This window comes from Sphaerodactylus townsendi, linkage group LG04 (genome assembly GCF_021028975.2).
Source record: "Sphaerodactylus townsendi isolate TG3544 linkage group LG04, MPM_Stown_v2.3, whole genome shotgun sequence".
In the NCBI taxonomy this organism is placed as follows: domain Eukaryota; kingdom Metazoa; phylum Chordata; class Lepidosauria; order Squamata; family Sphaerodactylidae; genus Sphaerodactylus; species Sphaerodactylus townsendi.
Window position 1 is genome coordinate 72,238,569 of NC_059428.1, and position 18,386 is coordinate 72,256,954.

The 18,386-nt window shown below is 44.5% G+C and overlaps 1 protein-coding gene across 7 annotated transcripts in view; it reads right to left on the reverse strand.

The window, feature by feature from the left end:
• The window catches only part of KDM6A (lysine demethylase 6A), a 164,161-nt gene that overhangs the window by 111,172 nt on the left and 34,603 nt on the right, over positions 1-18,386 (reverse strand). For all 7 annotated transcript variants that reach the window (XM_048493669.1, XM_048493664.1, XM_048493668.1 and 4 more), the window contains exons 3-4: positions 8,824-8,932; positions 854-903 (exon numbers count right to left, since the gene is read on the reverse strand). In XM_048493669.1, coding sequence (XP_048349626.1) covers positions 854-903; positions 8,824-8,932 — 159 coding nt within the window. The remainder of the gene's footprint in view (positions 1-853; positions 904-8,823; positions 8,933-18,386) is intronic.

The window sequence follows — 18,386 nt, forward strand, 5'->3', positions numbered from 1 at the left end:
CTGGAGAGCCACAGGTTGCAGACCTGTTCCAGGCCAAGCGACAATCAGGATCCCTGCAATTCACCCTGTCCATACAATTCTGGCATCTTTATACAAACCTAGGCAATGTGGAATCTTGCCACAAGGAAGCAGCTACCAAACACTAATGGTATGCACAAATTTGGCTATGTCGCAAAGATTTACCCATGTACAAGATACCAGAAGTTAATTTTTGACAGCTCAAGTTACACATGCCATGTTTAAGTAAATACGGATAGAATTGTCGAAGGCTTTCACAGCCAGAATGACTAGGATGTTGTGGGCTTACTGGGTTGTATGGCCATGTTTCAATAGTATTTTCACCTGCATCTTCAAAGGATCCTCTGAAGGTGCCAGCCACAGATGCAGGTGAAATGTCAGGAGAAAATACCACATGGCCATACAACTCGGAAAACCCACAACATCCTAAATATGGATAGCTTTAACTACATTGTGTCAACAAACTGCCGTAATTTGGGATGGGGAAGAGACAAAGAGACACCAAAGAAGAGGAAAGAAAGCACACACGACTGAATATGGCTCTCCATTTATTTGCTAACCACTGGAGTGAGCTAGTATTTACACATTAATTGGTGGGATGGAGAAAAAAATGGCTTTTACTATATAGACAGAAATCCTAAATTTGGCTGGTACAAATAAGGTGTGTATTAAAAAAGATGGTATAAACCAAAAGGAACACAGTTTGGGATGTGGTAAATAGCCCAACAGGCAATTCTAAAAGCAAACATGCCATAAATACATGCAAGTTCCTAAGTATAAAAAGGAGATACAATATGATACAAAATTAATTTGAAGAAGTAAAATCTATACAGACCTTCCAGTAGTCAGATTGTAAACTGTAGTACCTCTGGTATGCAGATAATGCTGAAATGGAAAACATTTTTAATATAAAATTGAAGTATTAGGCTTGTAATCAGTTACAAGTTTGATGCTGAACAGACAAGAATCCAACTTGGGAAGGGTTCTTCCTTCTACTACCATTTTCCTTTTAGGAGTAAATGTCCCACCTTCCTGGTTAACTGTGTTTAAAAGAAATGCAATCCAAATCCACAGTTTAACAATGAATTTCAGTTTTAGTTAAATGAGAACCCTAGTTAACAATGGGTATGTGTAAAGTGCTGTCAAGTCACAGCTGACTTATGGTGACCCCTTAGTGTAAAAGGCAAGAAATGTTTGGAGATGGGTTGCCACTGCCTGTCTCCATGCAGCATGAGAGGGTGCTGAGACAACTACAACTGGCCCACGGTCACCCAGCAGACTTCATGTGGAGGAGTGGAGAATCAAATCTACTTCGCCAGATTGAAGTCCACAACTCTTAACCGCTACACCATGCAGGCCCTCAGTTAACCATAACCATGATTAATGTGAGCAGTTGTGGTGTGCTGTGAGACTGTGGGGACAAGAGAGAGAAAGGAACTTCCACAGATGGATCTCAATCTCTTAGCTTCAGTTAAAACAGAACCAGTACTACTAAGTCAGCATGAACACTTGCAGATTACAACCTCATATGAATAATGGCTCCATATTATTTTAAATAAACTACAATGTGTCACAATATATCAACTGTTGTTTCCAGACACTTTTAATTGTCATACAGAAGACAGAATGAACAGCATACATGAAAAGCAATTATTTGAACATAGGTACAGTGTAGCTTTAATAAATCACTTCCTAAAATATTATTCAGAGAGACTGTAGCATCAGATTACACCTTTTACACATATCTATTTAGACTGGCCTTTGGTTTAACCCAGCTGGGTTTTTATGTTTGGTATTTTTTAAAAAGAGATTCTTAAATGTCTAATATATTTAAAGTATTTTGCCTTAAGAACCAAGGGCATGAAAGCACAATGTTTTGTTAATTACAGTTAGATGCCCAAAGGAAGAGCTTTTGGCTTTATATTTTAAGGTCCCTTAAAATATAATAATGGACCAGCATGATACAGCAACTTTGCTGAAGTTAAGCAGATTAATGCCTGAATGGGAGACTCCTAAGTTTGTCTCCTAAGAAAACCCTATGGAGGTACTGTGAAAAGGGCTAAGGATCTGGAATTCTTTGCAGCCTTTCCTGCCTTACAACTTCAGGATTCTTTGAGAAAATTATAACAGAAGACGATTTAAAAATTAGTTTGTGACTATAGTACATGTAATCTTGCATTTCGTGTTAATAGAGGCAGGGTATGAATCAATAAAATGACTATAAGCACCTTAGAAAAAAGACAGAAAAAATTAAAATGCCATAGCAGAATGGTCCATTGGCACTTACCGTGAAGGGCCTTTCTCCTGATAGGCAGGAGGACATCTCGCATGGGATCTCCTTTCCTCTGTCTTTAGGAGGCAGGAAATGAAACTCCGTCACTTCCCTTGCTGTCCTCTGCTCCCCTTCCTTCCAGCATCGGACTGACCATGTGGTAAAAACACTCAACAACAACATGAAACTCCGTCACTTCCCTTGCTGTCCTCTGCTCCCCTTCCTTCCAGTATCGGACTGACCATGTGGTAAAAACACTCAACAACAACATGCAAAAATCATCAAACTACAGTACCCTACGCAAAAATTTATGTAACTTCCCCCAACTTAATAACTGTGAATCAAAACTCTTTAAAAAATATATCAGGAAAACTGTATTGTCCACAAAACTGAATGTGAGGGAGTGTCGAGATGTCCTCCTGCCTACCAGGAGAAAGGCCCTTCATGGTAAGTGCCAATGGACCATTCTCCTGGAGGCTGAGGACATCTCGTATGGGACCTACCAAAGCAGTGTCCCTCCTGCCCCTTGGGTGGGAATCATCAGTTTTTTGTGACAATGTTCAGTACCCTGGTACCAAACACTGTCTGAGTTGCTGCCCACGAATCTAATTTGTAGTGTTTTATGTAGGACAATACTGAAAACCAAATGGCCGCTCTGCAAATGTCCTCCACTGAAACCTGCTGTCTAAGGGCAGAATTAGTGGCTGCACTCCTAATGGAATGAGCTGTTATCCCTGATGGCACGGTCAGATTTGTGTTCCTATAGGCTTCTGATATACAATTCTTTAAGGTGCTACTGATCGCTGCCCCAGACATTTGTTGTCCCATTTTGGGATGCGAGATATTAATAAATAGGCTCTCTGATTGTCTGATTGGTTCTGTGCGCAAGATGAATACTCTGAGGGTTCTGTGCACATCAAGTTTATGCTACAAATTTTCCTCATCACCTTTGGGCTTAGGATAAAATGTGGGCAAATTGACCTCTTGATGTAAGTGAAAAGCAGAGCTCGCTTTGGGTCTGAAGGTAGGGTCCATGCGTAACTTAACCCTGTCCGGATGAATAATTTATTCGCAACAGTTGGAATTTACTGACAATGCCCCAATCTCAGACACCCTTCTCGCAGAGGTGACCACCATTAAAAATAAGAGTTTCATCCTGAGCCACATAAGGTGTATTGAACTAATCAGCTTGAATTGTGACCTAGTAAGGGCCAGTAACACCGTATGCAGATTCCAGGAGGGGAAACGATGCACTTTTGGAGGTTGAGATTCTGTGACCTCTTTTAAGAATTCATTACAGTGAAACCTTGGTTTTCGTCGGGAATCTGTCTGAAAACAATCGGCAAAATCCGAGGCAATGATTTCCATAAGAAATTTCCATAGGAAATTAGCAGCGAGGTCACGTGGGGATGGCAACACAAGTAGCGAAATTTGACAAAATCTGAGGTAACCAACGAAAACAGAGACAAAATTTCCATGGAAAAAATCGACAAAAACAAAAACCGACGATAACCAACATCAACGAAAACCGAGGTTTTAATGTATATCAGGATGCCCAGAGGCTGTATACCCTTATATTTTGGGCAATACTGTTGTAAGAGCCGCTCTCTGCCTCCTCAGTGTGGTTGCCCTCAAGCCTCCCTTGACCCCCTCTTGCAAGAAGTTTAGGATATAAATGATCCCTGGTTGTTCAGGATCAATCCGCCTACGCCTAGACCACCTCACAAAAGCGTTCCAGGTATAATTATAAATACGTGTGGTGGAACCTCGACGTGAAGCTAGTAGTGTTTCGACCACCTCATCCGCATAACCTCTTTTCTTTAATCGTGACCTCTCAATGGCCAAGCAGCCAAGTGCAATCTGTCTGGATCTGGGTGCCAGATGGGGCCCTGCGTTAACAGATCTGGTCTGGATGCAAGAGGGACTGGGTCTCCCACTGCCAACTCCTGAATGGTGGAAAACCACAGTCTCCTGGGTCAATGTGGTGCTATCAGTATTAGTTCTGCCTGTTCCTTGAACTGTCATCACAGGACTCTCAGGATGAGTGGTATGGGTGGAAACGCATATAGGATTACTTTGGGGCAAGGGACTATCAGTGTGTTGGTCACGTAGGCTGTCGGGTAAAAGTATCTGGTTGTGAATAGCTGTAGTCTGGTGTTGTCTGGAGTTGCAAATAGGTCTATCTCCGGTGTCAGGAACTTTTGATGATGTCCTGGAATACCTCCAGAAGCAGATTCCATTCTAAATTGGAGATGGTCTTCCTGCTGTGCCAGTCGGCCTTGGTGTTGAGGTGACCACTGATGTGTTCCGCATGCAGGGACTGCAGATGGAATTCAGCCCACCTCATGATCTTGTCTGCCTCCTTGCGAAGTAAGATCGACCTGGATCCACCTTGGTGGTTTATGTAGGCTTTTGCCGCCACATTGTCCGTTCTGATCAGAATGTGTTGGTGTTGTATGAAGTTCTTGAAGTGAACCAACGGCAGGAAGATGGTGCAAGCCTCCAGAACATTGATTGGAAGCTTGCTCTGGGCAGAGGTCCAACAGCCCTGGACCACTCAGGAATCCAGTGTGGCTCCCCATCCCTGGAGGATGGCATCCGTAAAGACCTGCACACATGCCGGAAACAGGAAAGCCTTCCCTTGGGATAAGTTGTGGGGCACTGTCCACCACTTCAGTTGAGACTTGAGGGACATAGGGACTATCACCGTCCTGCCCCTCTTGTGCATGATGTTCAGTTGATGAGGGCGAAAGAATGCCTGAAGTGATCTGGTATGCATCCTGGCCCACTGGACTGAGTCTATTGCCGCTATAAACAAACCTAGAAGACTTGCCATCTGCATCATGGTTGATTCCTTGTCGACTATGACTCTGGCTGTTGCTGCTCGAATTTTCACTGCCTTGTCTTTGGGGAGGAAAAGAGCACTTCTTGATGTGTCCACAACTGCCCCGAGGTGTTCCATCCTTCTGGAAGGAGTAAAGATGCTTTTTTGCTCGTTGACTAGGAAGCCGAAATGTTGTAAGGTCTGCTTCATCTGTTGGATGTCTGCCTGCACTTTGGTCTTGGACCTCGAATGAATGAGCAAATTGTCCAAATATGGGTGGACGTGTATTCCCTGATGTCTCAACAGGATGATGGGTGGTAGAAGAACCTTTGTAAAAATGAGTGGAGATGCGAGGCCGAATGGTAACGCCTTGAACTGAAAGTGTTCTTGGCCTACTGTGAACCGGAGGAAACTGCGATGTGCTAGATCAGGGGTAGGGAACCTGCGGCTCTCCAGATGTTCAGGAACTACAATTCCCATCAGCCCCTACCAGCATGGCCAATTGGCCATGCTGACAGAGGCTGATGGGAATTGTAGTTCCTGAACATCTGGAGAGCCGCAGGTTCCCTACCCCTGTGCTAGATGAATAGGTATGTGCAGATAAGCCTCTGTTAAGTTGAGGGAGTTGAGGAAGTCTCCTTCTCTGAAGGCAGCAGTAACGGTGCATAATGTCCCGACCTTGAATTTTCTCAACTTCATGTGTCAGTTGACGGACAGGAGATTGAGTATTGCTCTCCAGGCTCCTGTTTTCTTTGGCACAGTAAAAAATGGGAGTAAATCCCGAGAAGCCTTTGGTCTGTTGGTACCGGATCAATGACTTGGATGCTGATCAGGGGATGGATGGTTTTGCAAGTCCTGAGTCTCTTGTCTGGGTTGTTGCTCAGCAGGGAGGGAAAGAATCTTTGTTTTGGAATGGTGGCAAACTCTAGAACATAACCTAAAAAAATTATTTCTTTTGTCCATAGATCTACACAAGGTTGATCCCAGTGTTGCCTGAAGTGGGTCAACCTGCCTCCCACTGGTACATGGGGATAGTCAGGGACGTTGTGCCTTATCTTGTCTGGGAAACTTTCGGATTTCCCAGAAGGTCTGAAATTGCCTCTGCGCCTCTAGAAACCTTGTGGTTGCCAGTTTGGTTTCTTCCCGTCTCTGGGTATGTGGAGAAGGGAACGAAGAGAATGGAAGGTGCCTCTATATATCGGACGTTCTTGTCGGACAAAACCAGGTAAGGTCTACCTCTTGTCCTTGTTCTCTACTAGAACGTGGTCTAGTTCTTTCCCAAAAAGCTTTTCGCCCTGAAAAGTGTAACCTGACACAACGGTCTTAGAATGCGCATCCGCCTGCCAGGAACGCAACCATACATTATGTGTGGTGGCAACAGAGGATGCCATGGATCGGGCAGCCATGGTGATGGCATCCAGGGTAGAATCTGCAAGGAAGGATGCACCCAGGAGAATCCTGTCGATGCCCTCCCTAATTCATCTCTTTTCTGGGGGTAGAATTTCTATCACCCTCTTTAACCAAACTATCAAGGCCCTGGCTACTGTGGCTGACGGAATCATGGTTTTCATTGACATCGCCAGCCATTCATGTGCTCTCTTGAGTGTCAAATCGGATCTTCTATCCTGTGGGTCTTTTACAGAGCCCTCCCCATCCTGGGAAATTAAACCTCTCGACTGGATGGCTGCAACAGGTGCATCAACCAAAGGTACATGTAGGAGGCGATTTACATATTCAGGCACCACATAAAGTTTTTCGGCTCTGGAGGACATAGCTTTGCTTGCTGTAGGGTTCTGCTATTCACACCTAATTCTTTTCTCAAAAGATTCTGGCATTGGGAAAACATTTTAATATCGCTTTCCTAGGGAAAATAGTCTTGGTTTCCCTTGGGGCGATCCCTGATGGTTTGTGTGGTTGCCTGTTAGCAGGATCCTCTGCATCAGCAGGGTCCTGGAGATCTAAGGCAGACACTGTTTTCTTAATCAGGAAGGCCAGGTCTTCTGCCTTAAAACACCTAGGAGTCTGGTCTGTAGGATTCACAACCCACACTTCATTGTTTGAAAATTGGCCTCCTTCCTCAAGGTATTCTCCCTCACTGAGACCCTCTGCACTCTTGCTGTCAGTGTCTGGGTGGTAATTCTCCCTGTCAGGGCACCCTAGGTAGTGAGGGAGTGAATGTCTGGCTTGGAGAGTCTGTTGGTTCTGACAGAGCTTTTGTGTGACTGACTAAGGAATTGTGCAAATTCCAAGGAGAAATATTGCTCCAAGCACCTGGATTACCAGATAAAACCGGATAGCTCTGGCCTCCCTCCTCAGGGTCTGCTTCTCCTGCCCCCGGAGGTTCTAGCGTGGTTGCTTTTTCTAGGTGCCTTTTGGCTCCTGGATGAGTGGAGGAAGCCCTGGACATTGCAACTCTGGTCGCTTCAGCAGTGGACTGAGCAAAGTTCTCCCAATCGGGAGAAAAGGAACCGTCATTCATTTTGAATTCTTTCCCCTCCTTTCCTTCTTCATGCCAAAAGGACTCGTCAAAATGCTGCCTGCTGAGTTTTTGCCTCGTATAGAGGCTTGGAAATCCTCAGGGACTATACCCTCGACGAAAAAAGGGAAGGGGGGAAATGCACACACAGAGGGGGGAAAAAGCAACCGGGAAGTCAGCACAACAAATAACCCAAGGAAGAATCGCGATAGACAACTACAGAGCTCACTTTCACCAAGAAGCTAAGGAGCTCTTGAAAAGCCTTGCTCTCCTAATAGAGACAGGAACGAAACTGGGAGGAAGGGAACGGAGGATAGCAAGGGAAGTGATGAAGTTTCAGTTCCTGCCTCCTAAAGCTAGAGGAAAGGAGATCCCATACAAAATGTCTTCCGCCTCCAGGAGAATAAGGTTTTTTTCTACATCAGTTCACCCAAGTATCCAGACAATGACAAACTGCCCCATAAATATAGTCTGCTTAGTAAACATCATGATGTAAAGTCATTCTATGGGCCAGTGGTTGTACAAGAGACTACCTTTACCTTTTAAAGTATCCTGTAAAGCAAAACAATAACAGTCCCTAGAATTTCACTCTTCTTTATGGTCTCATATAATTTAAGCAACACAGTGTGTTAAGAGTATCTCTACAACAAGCTACTTAATTAGATGTATTTCACAAATTAATGTAGTAGTTCCTGTGTTAAGGAAACTATGGGAATTCAAATACAGTGAGTAAGGTCCAGGGTCCTGAATTCTCAGCAACACTACCAAACTACAACTTTGAGGATTCTCCAAGAAATTTTATAGAAGCTACAATGACCCAAAATTAACGTTTGCTATGTAAATACGTTCCATGGAACATCTTATTTCAGAATCTTTTGAGATGGAATGAAATATTTAAATATGAATATAAGCAGTCTTCCAAGAGGAAATTACTACAAATATGAAATTCATATTTACCATCTGGATATGAGTTACACTCAACAGATTCCTGTTGAAAATAGATGTATTCTAGAATCAAGGACTTCAGCTTTGATTCTAGAGTACATTTAGAATATCCACTTACCTATTCACCTAAATACATCTAGAATATCCCTTGTACCTATTCACCTAAAGACTAGCGTTCCACATCATGTCAACTGCAAGCATAGTCTACTGTCTGAAACATATAGGCAATATTTGTAGGGTTTTTTTAATCCTTAGCATTGACTAATAAAAGAATTATGATAGATTTACCTTTTGGATAGTCCTCCAATAAGAGGTTGAAGTGCCCTAATTGGCAAAAGAAATCAGTTTCAACTTTTCCTTCTGCTTTCAGTATTAACGATTCATAGCAGCCAACAGCCTGAAAGAACAGAGAACAAACTTTATAAATATAGTGTAAATTTTATAAGCACATTATAGATGTGAAGAAATCAGATTATTTTAGCTTTGCAACTTGGCTGCAAAAAATCAACATAATAAACGGTGTTGTAAAATAAGCCTTTGTTTTGTGCAAATATTTCCCAACTGTACAATGGTGATGTAGATCACAGTCATACAATGAAACTTGATTTTTTTTTAATTCAGCAAGTTTTCCGCTCTGGTCTATACTTGTTCATACTTACAATCAAATTAAATAATACACTGGGCATTTAAAGTATTAAGATGACACTGTGATCTAAGTGGAACAGATATTAAACCTGAACGTTAACATCATTTTATGACATAGCCATGTACTGACCACCCACTTTAAACCTAGAAAACTTCAAATTACAAATAATCTAGCCTGAAGCCTAAGGTGGCACTGCCCACCCACACCATCTATGACAGAAATAATTTCATGATGCTGCCAGGCTGAGAAGAGAAGAACATGGTCCATGAATTATTGGTATTTATACTAATATTAAATATACAATTAAATGGCCTATGCACTTAATTACCCGTCAGTCAGTATGAAAACATAACTGCCCCTCAACCTCATTGAGATTGGGTACTATACTGGAGACAGGCACTGTTTCGCGTTTTGGAGATATGGGGATGACAGCATAGAGTGTGTGAAGGAGGATTTGTTGTATAGGGTAGGGGTTGCCTTTTATTTTCATCCCAAGCACAGGACAGACTGACCATTATGACCACTAGGAAAAATCTCAGTGGACCATTAACCTTGATGGCCACATCACCTAAGTCCACCCACCTAGTCCAGGAGGACAGCAGGAAAGTGAGGATGCTGCTATTGTAATGACTAGGAGCCAAAAAAGGTAAGCAAGCATGCCACCACTGTGCATAGATTGGTGGCACAGTCTTGCCACCTGCCTGGGCCTCTCGGCAGGAGGCAAGCTGGAGGATGCTGTCATGGAAGTGAGGTGAGCAATGAGCAGGTTGGCAAGATCACCAAGGTCAAGCATAGGTTGGTGGTGTAGTGCCTGGTTTCTCCAACCCCTGCCTAGGCCTGCCACCAGGTCAGCACAGGCAAAATAGCTGCTTAAGTTGCTGCTACTGGCTGGGACATTAGCACATCTACCTGGGCCGGAGGCTGCCAGGTCAGGAAGCAGACAAACAGGCTGGTAAAACCACTGCCACTAGGCTAGATGTTCAAAGCTGCTACTGTTAAGCATAATGCCTACCCTTGCCACTTCTGGGCTAGTGAGGATGTCATTGCGGGGTGAAAGGCAAGAAGGCTTGTGAAAGTACTGCTTCTGGGCAGATGCCAGTGGTACACTGCCTGGCTTCACTGTACTCACCTGAATCTACGAATGCCAGCTCATCCATGCCTGAGTAGCCCCAAAGGTGACTGTCCCTGACTACACCAGCCGAGGGAAATTATCACCAGGACTATTTGGTCAAAAAACGACAGAGAAAGGTAGGCAATCAGAACTTTGCATGGGTTGCCCTCCATCAGGAGAAGGGGCAGGGGCATTTTGGGTGCCCCCACCTCCACCTGTCCTCTTTTATCTCCCCTGGTGACTTTTTCAATGCAGAAACCACCTCCATATAAAAGCCCTGCAGAGCAATAGCTCCACCCACTTTCTTGTAACACAGGATAGGACCTGTGTTATTCAGAAGACGCCCAGGGGTGCTGTTAAGCAGCCACATGTGGCCCCCAAGCTGCAGAGTGAGTATCACTGGGCAAGAACTTCCAGTTGTCAAGGAACTAACCTGCTCTTCTCTTTGATTCAAGCACAGCCCGTGTATCCCTATTCCCATTAGTCCTCTACTTGCTGTATCCTCCCTTAGTTCCCCAAACTGTCTTCCATCACTCTCCAAGACATAAAGACATGCACAAATTTCAGTTTTTATTTACTGAAGATTTGAATCTTGGAAGCAAATACATTACTTTGCTAAATTTATTCTGAGCACTGAATATGGTTCACAGCGTAAAAGTAGCCTTGTATTTACCCTCAAATACAAGAAGCTAGAAGACTTAACAATTTTTCTTCTTTTTGGAAGATGGAAAATATTTCAAGGGTGTATTCCAGAAATTAGATAGATGACTTTATATAGACTACATTGGACAGAGCCCTCAATTAAAACTAACCCAAACGATTGCTTTCACAAATGAAATGAAAAGGACTTAGTTATAAAAGGGAAGAGTGATACAGAAGACAGTTCACTTCCTTCTCTTTGTTTAAACAGAGGGAAGCAATGTTTGAAGAATTTAAGTCGGCAAAATGACCAACAGAAGCTGCCCTGTCGAATGTGTGATAACTAGAGCAGAGGAAGGAAGCAAACATGAATGAGAGGAAGCATTTCAGTCAAAAATATATATAATCATTTGTGTTATTCTGCCACCTGCCTGTTTCTCATGGGCACTGAACAGAACTCTTGTTCCCTTGTGACAAAACTTGCATTACTATAATTATGCTGCTAACATCTAACTTTCTATACATTTCAAGTTACATTAGACAAGTAAAGACATCACAGCCCTATTTTCACTTTTAAGTCAACAGGATTAAATTGATATAGGTGACAACTCTGCAACACATCAGTCTTCATTTATAGCTGCTTCTAAACACAGTCAAACACTTAGTTGAAAAATTTCTTAACCTTTCTACTATAAGTGAAAACAATATTAATAAACTCATATTGTAATCTCCCCCATAACCTAATTACACCAAGAAAGGACAGAGTAGGAATGCATTATTTGTTCAAGGATAAATTTTAACAACTACCTTCAATTAACAACTTTAATAAGAACACTGTTTCAATGAAAAGTTTTCCCAAGATATCTTTTTTTTGCTCAATAGCTCATATTACCTGTAAACAATCATTTTCTTAATGAAAACCATAGAAGCTGGGGAAAAAATCCAGAAAGTCTAATAATTCAAAATGACAGCAGCAACTTTGTCAAAAGTCTGCATTACATTGCCTTTGAATCTAAAGTTTTGAATATAACCCCCCCAAGTCAGTTTTTTAAAAAAAGTTTCTGCCTTTGTGAATGCAGCAGAGGGAATGGCCTTTGGCCTGCCTACCCTTCTTGGCGAGACGTTAAAATTAACCTTGTCCGCCAAGAGCCTGGGGGTGACTCTGGATCCATCTTTATCATTGGTGGTCCAGGTCACCCAGACAGCCCAGGCAGCTTTTTACCATCTGCGGCAGGCACGGCAACTGGCCCCGTATCTCTCCCGTTCTGATCTGGCCACTGTGATCCATGCCACGGTCACCTCTAGATTAGACTACTGTAACTCGCTCTACGCGGGGCTTACCTTTGGCCATGATCCGGAAACTGAAACTCGTAGAGAATGCGGCAGCCAGACTCCTTTCTGGAGCAACAGCAAGGGACCGGATTACTTCGGTCCTATACCAACTGCACTGGCTGCCGATCGAGTACCGGGTCATGTTTAAAGTTTTGGTTTTGACCTTTAAAGCCATTCGCGGCCTTGGCCCTGCATATCTAAGGGACCGTCTCTCCCTATATCGCCCTTCTAGGCCCCTCCGTTCATCGGAGGCGGACCTACTGGTGATCCCTGGCCCCAAGGCGATCCGGCTGGCCTCTACAAGGGCCAGGGCTTTTACGGCTCTGGCCCCTACCTGGTGGAACAGGCTTCCAGGTGAGATCAGGGCCCTGCGGGATTTACAAAGTTTCCGCAGGGCCTGTAAAACGGACCTGTTCCGCCAGGCGTTTGGCCAGCCGGGATGATATCAACTGCAACAAAAGCAAACATCTGGCCTCCCGTGGGTTCATAAAAGGGGGAATAGAATAGCTGAAGCCATCTCTAGTCTAATATTTTATGTATTTTAATTAACTTATATATATGATGTTTTAACTTTTTATTTTGTTGGAAACCGCCCTGAGCCTTCGGGGAGGGCGGTATACAAATACAATCAATCAATCAATCAATCAATCAATCAATCAATCAATCAATCAATAAATGGCTAATAGGCAAGCTTAGAAACTACTACAAGCTTAGTACATTCAAAAAATGGATCAGGATCTCAGTAAGCAGGCCACTAGATTTCTTCACAAAACATAATGATAGTTGTAGCAATAAAACAAAGGGAAAAAACTCCTTGTCTATTTTAGCTGTTAGTGACATTTACTACTAACCAGGGCAACAAAAACATCTACTATCATAATTGCCGACTAAGGCATCTAGCTGTTAACCATTCCTAGACATTATGATAAGTGAATATGCTCAACAGCACTCCGGCCGCCTTCCTTACTACAGGAGTCCTTAGCCTTCCTTACTACAGGAGTCCTCAGCCTTCCTTACTACAGGAGTCCTTAGCCCCAATTCAGTTCTTCTCTCACTGTACAGAATCCCAGTGCTGGCTGCCCAATCTTGATTTTAAAAAGACGGAGGGCAAAATCATCACAAGGAATCTCAAAGGATAGCTATGTTGGTCTGCAGTAGAACAGTTAAATTTGAGTCCAGTGACACCTTAAAGACCAACAAGATTTTCAGGGTATAAATTTTTGCAAGTCAAAGCTTCTTCAGACAAAGGAAGCTTTGGACTCTGAAAAACTTATACCCCAAAAATCTGGTTGGTTTCTAAGGTACCACTGGACTCAAATTTAACTGTTCTACTGCAGGAAGTGACAAGATTCTAGTTCCTGCTTCCCTGAGATCCAGTTGGAAAACACCCATCAAGATGTCCCCCGCCTCCAGTAGAACATCTTAAACTATGTCAAAGAAAAAGAGCTTCTAGTTAAATCTTCATAATTCTATCTACATAATTCTATCAGTTTCCCAAGTATGGGCAGATATGCTGATATCTAAATCTGTGTACCAAGCCCAAACTGAGAGAAATGAGATTTTTCTCCAAATTTGGAGAAGCCAGATTTTGCAGAAAAATCTTAGTTTAAAAAAATATGTAGAGGAGGGGGTTAAACTCCCTCCAAAACAAATAAGTTATTTGCACATGCACAGCATCTCCCATGCGCCCTGTGGCCAGCCCTGCATCTTCTGAGGCTCCAACGAAGCCTTAGCAGTTCCCAGGTGCCCTGCAGCCAGTGCAGTGTCTCCTGCTCCATGTGTGGCAGCTCCTGAGGGTCCTGCAGTCAGTGCGGCATCTCCAGACACAGCTGCTATAGTTCCCAGCAAGGAGGTCTCAGCTGTGGCAGCCCCCAAGCTCACTGCCACCAAGCTCCTAGGAACCTTCCTACTGCTGCAGCTGCCAAAGCAAGAGAAAGTAAAGGTGGGCGGGTTGGGGGGGAAGAGAGGGGGGGTAGAATTATCTGAGGGGGGAGAAAAAGAAAAGAGGTTTTCTTAGAGAGAGGGAAAGAGGGGAGAAAAAGAAGGGAGGAGGGAAAAGAAAGATGGACCATATTGAGAAAGGGTGGGAGGAATGAAAGATATTGAGAAGGGCTGGGAGTAACAAAGGGATGACTGACATTCAAGGGGTGAAAAGAGGAAGAGGGCAAACAGTGGATTGCTACAGAAGGGATGGGGAGAAAGAAACGGGAAATGACACAGGGGGGTGAGGGGAGGAAAGGTATGTAGGAAGACTGACAGATAAGGAATGGGGCACAAAGAGAAAGGTGGGAATTTTGACAGAGAAGGGGGAAGAGGGAAGGAAGCAGTGATGGGGGAATGCCCCCACAAGTCTCATGTGGGCCCCTGCTTAGTAAAGAATATTCTTACCACTCCTACGTACAGATCTTGCCTAAGTTAGCATACAGAACAGTGTATTGCATTTGACCCACCCAAGAACAAAAATTATTTCATCAGAACCAATATCAATTGCAGACTAATAGGTGTATTTTGTTACAGCAAAAACAAACTGAAGTCTTGTGGAACCTTCAAAGACTAACACATAAACTCTTGCAGATTTGAACCAACTTCTTCCAATGCTATGAGTCAATCCTTACTATACAGCTATATTATGTAGGAAGTAACAAAAAATAAACAGCAGGATCAAGGGGCATGAAATGCAGGAAGTACAAGGTGAAATGTAATTAAATAAAATGCTGATATAAAGAAGAAAAATGCTGAGATCTTTCACTAGTTATGCAAAGCTAGTTTACTGGGCTGAATGAAGAGGTTTTGATGCCCTATACCAGTGGTGGCGAGCTTATGGAACGTGTGCCAGAGGTGGCACTCAGAGCCCTCTCTGTGGGCACGCGCGCACAGAGTTCATGTGGGGGTGGAAAATCAACACACACACACCCCACAAATACACACATCGAAGCTGGCTTGGGCTGCTGGGTACGACGTGTGCATACTGCGGCGAGCAGAGAGGACTTGGCTGGCGGGCCTGGTGCCTGTGCTCCGGGTGGCTGCTGCCTGAGGAGGGGGCAGAGGCAGAGGAGGCAGAGATGCTAGAGAGACGCAGAGCGGTGTGTGCAGGACTTGCTGGAGGCTAGAGCAGGCTGGCCCCTGCTCAAGCAAGTGGGGCAGAGGTGTAGGAGCTGCGCAGGGCAGAGCAGAGCAGCAGGTGCCCGTAGGACCTGCTGGAGCAGACTGGCTGCTGTTGCTCCAAGGGTCGAACAAACAAAACGTGTGCCTTTCCAAACACCTGGGAAACACTCAGACCCAAGATTTTTGCCTATCACCTGGGCAGATCACGCCTAGGATGGAGGAACTGAGATGCATTTAGGATTTTTTTTAAAGCACACCAAGATATTTCCTAGAACTGCTTTTATTTTGCTGTTCCTGTTGCATTTTTGTGGGAAGTCAAGTGCTGTGATGACTTGTGAAAGAAAAACTGCAGATCAGATGGCTGCTCCACCAATTTAGCTTTCCTGAAGTTATCTCACGCCTTGCACAGCATTCTTGCCTAGGACTGCCTTCCTTGACTGCCTTTTTACTTCTATTTTATGGTGGTGGGCTTATTGGGTTTCGGAAAGCGAAAGTTTTACTTCCCTCTCCCCCCACACCCCTCCCCCTTCCCCCGCCAGGCCCCCAGTGTGATTAATAGTGTAATTATTTCAGGGAGATTATTAGCATTAAATCTAAGACCTAGTTTTGGGGAAGAAGTGTAGGAAACCCTGTTAAGCGCTGTTAAATCCCACTGATTTTCATGGGAAGAACTAAAGCGCAATCCTTTACCTGGGAGTAGGCTTGGTTGCTGGCAATGGGGCTTGCTTCTGAGTAAACCCTCCTAGGGTCGTGATTTACCTGTTCGAAGCGTTGCACGGTTGCATCACCAAGCTTACTCCCAAGTAACGTGCGCCTCTGAGCCAACCATTTATTCTAAACTAAAACCTCAGTATTCAGGTTAAATTGCTGTGTTGGCACTTTGCGATAAATAAGTGGGTTTTGGGTTGCAATTTGAGCACTTGATCTCGAAAAGGTTCGCCATCACTGCCCTATACAAACTACGACTTTGCCCCTCAAACTCTCTCTCTCCCTCCCTCTCCCTGTCTCACACACACAAACACAAACTCCTAGACAGAAAAGTGACGTCTAAAACAAGCCAGTCTCTCAAAGTAAGCTTCCTCACAGGATTGTTGTGAGGATAAAATGGAAGGAAATAATTCTTATGTTAACTTAGTTCCCTGGAGAAAGAAGAGAACAAAACATACTCAACAAATGAAGATAGCACACATGAGAAAACTTCCCAAAACAGGCACCAGCTATATCTTATCTGATCAGCTTCAGGAAGATTGCGGGATCATCCGCCATCCAACCTTTTCTTCTGACTAATTCTTCTCTCATGTCTTCAACAGCAACTGTCTTCACAAAACATAATCTGGTGAAGCTTTTCTATCCAGGCCTAAAACGACCTCACCTGCTTGAACACTTCACATCAGTCTACAGCAGGGGTCGGCAACCTTTAACACCCAAAGAGCCATTTGGACCCGTTTTCCACGGAAAAGTAAACACTTGGAGCTGCAAATACTTTTTGACATCTAAAATGAAGACAACAGTTCCCTTCTTTGGGGCCTCTTTTTACCCATCAAAGCAAAAAAAAAGGGGGGGGTGTGTAAAAAGCCTGTTTTGTACATGATTCAAATGACCAGCAATAGAACCCCAGTTTCACATATTTCTCTTGTGTTGAAAGACACTGATTATGCCCCCCAAAAAAGAACCCCCTCAAATTCCACTTGGATGGTGGATCAAAATTGGTGCCTTTAATGGAGTTGTCAACTTCCGGGGGGTGGGGGCTGAACTCCCCCCCCCCGCCGAGAAAATGTCTGCCATGGAGGGTGGACTCGACAGCCATATTCTTCACTGAGCGTGGCCCCCACCCTGGTCCCAAAAGCCACAGCTTCTGAGAATCTACCCCCAAATGTCCTGGGATTTGCCTGCTGGGAGTTGGCAACCCACAACAACCATGGCTGAGGATGATCCTGGCCTTCCTCCTTTCTACAATCTATAAGCTTACCCCCCACTGGCTTACTCTGAAGTAAACCTTCCAAGATCCACATGCAAGGCTTTCCCCATGCAGAAGCAAACAATTCCCACCCACCCCCGCCATCAAACAACCTCAACGAGTGCAACCTTGCAGGGCTGCAGATAATGACTCCTATAAAACCTGACATTGTCTTTCTCACCTGGACTCAGCCAGGCTGCCATCCGCCAGGAAAGCCCCTGGAGCTCAGCGACGCTGCTGGGGGGGTCTGCAACCCAAGGTGGCACTGCTGGGGTCCCCCATGTGGTCCCGCCCCCAAGAAGGACTCGGGGAGGAGGAAATGAGGCCACCCAAAGCAGGGTCAACCCCTGACCCCCATTCAAGGGGGGCGGACTGAGGTTAGGATTGCGCTGAAAATCTGTATTCCTGCAACTCCTGTTTCCCGCCCTTTGCCACTCACCTGTTCAAGAGGATCCACCAGCAGTGCTCGCCCCCGCCCCGCGCTGTCATCACCGGCATCAGCCAGCCAGGCAGCTGAGACAGAGAAGCCGGAAGTGGCTTGGGATAGTCGTCTCAGGCTGTGCCTCACTAGGAACGAGGACTCTTTCCCATTAACCCTTAGGGTGACTTTCTAAAGGAGGCTGAGAGGACTCAAGCCATGCGGAGCTGCAGTACAAGGACAAAAGAGCCGCATGCGGCTCTGGAGCCGCGGGTTGCAGACCCCTGGTCTACAGTAAAAAGCACAGAAGTCCTGTGGCATCTTAAAGACTAACACAATTTATTCCAGCATAAACTTTTGTGAGTCAAACCTCCCTTCAATAGGTCCCAACTCTTGACTCACAAAAACTTATACTAAAATAAGTTGTGTTAGTCTTTAAGGTGCCACTAGACTTTTATTTCATTTTGCTGCAGTAAACTAATACAGCTACTCACTAATGTATTAAAAGCCATGCAGGGCAAGAAAAAAATCTTCAGAAAGGAGGCAGGTATTCTTTCACTCAGAAGCAAGAGATACAATAGGTCAGCTCTCCCACCTCCTATGCAGGAGTCTTTATAAAGCCAGACCTTCTGCCTGACATCCT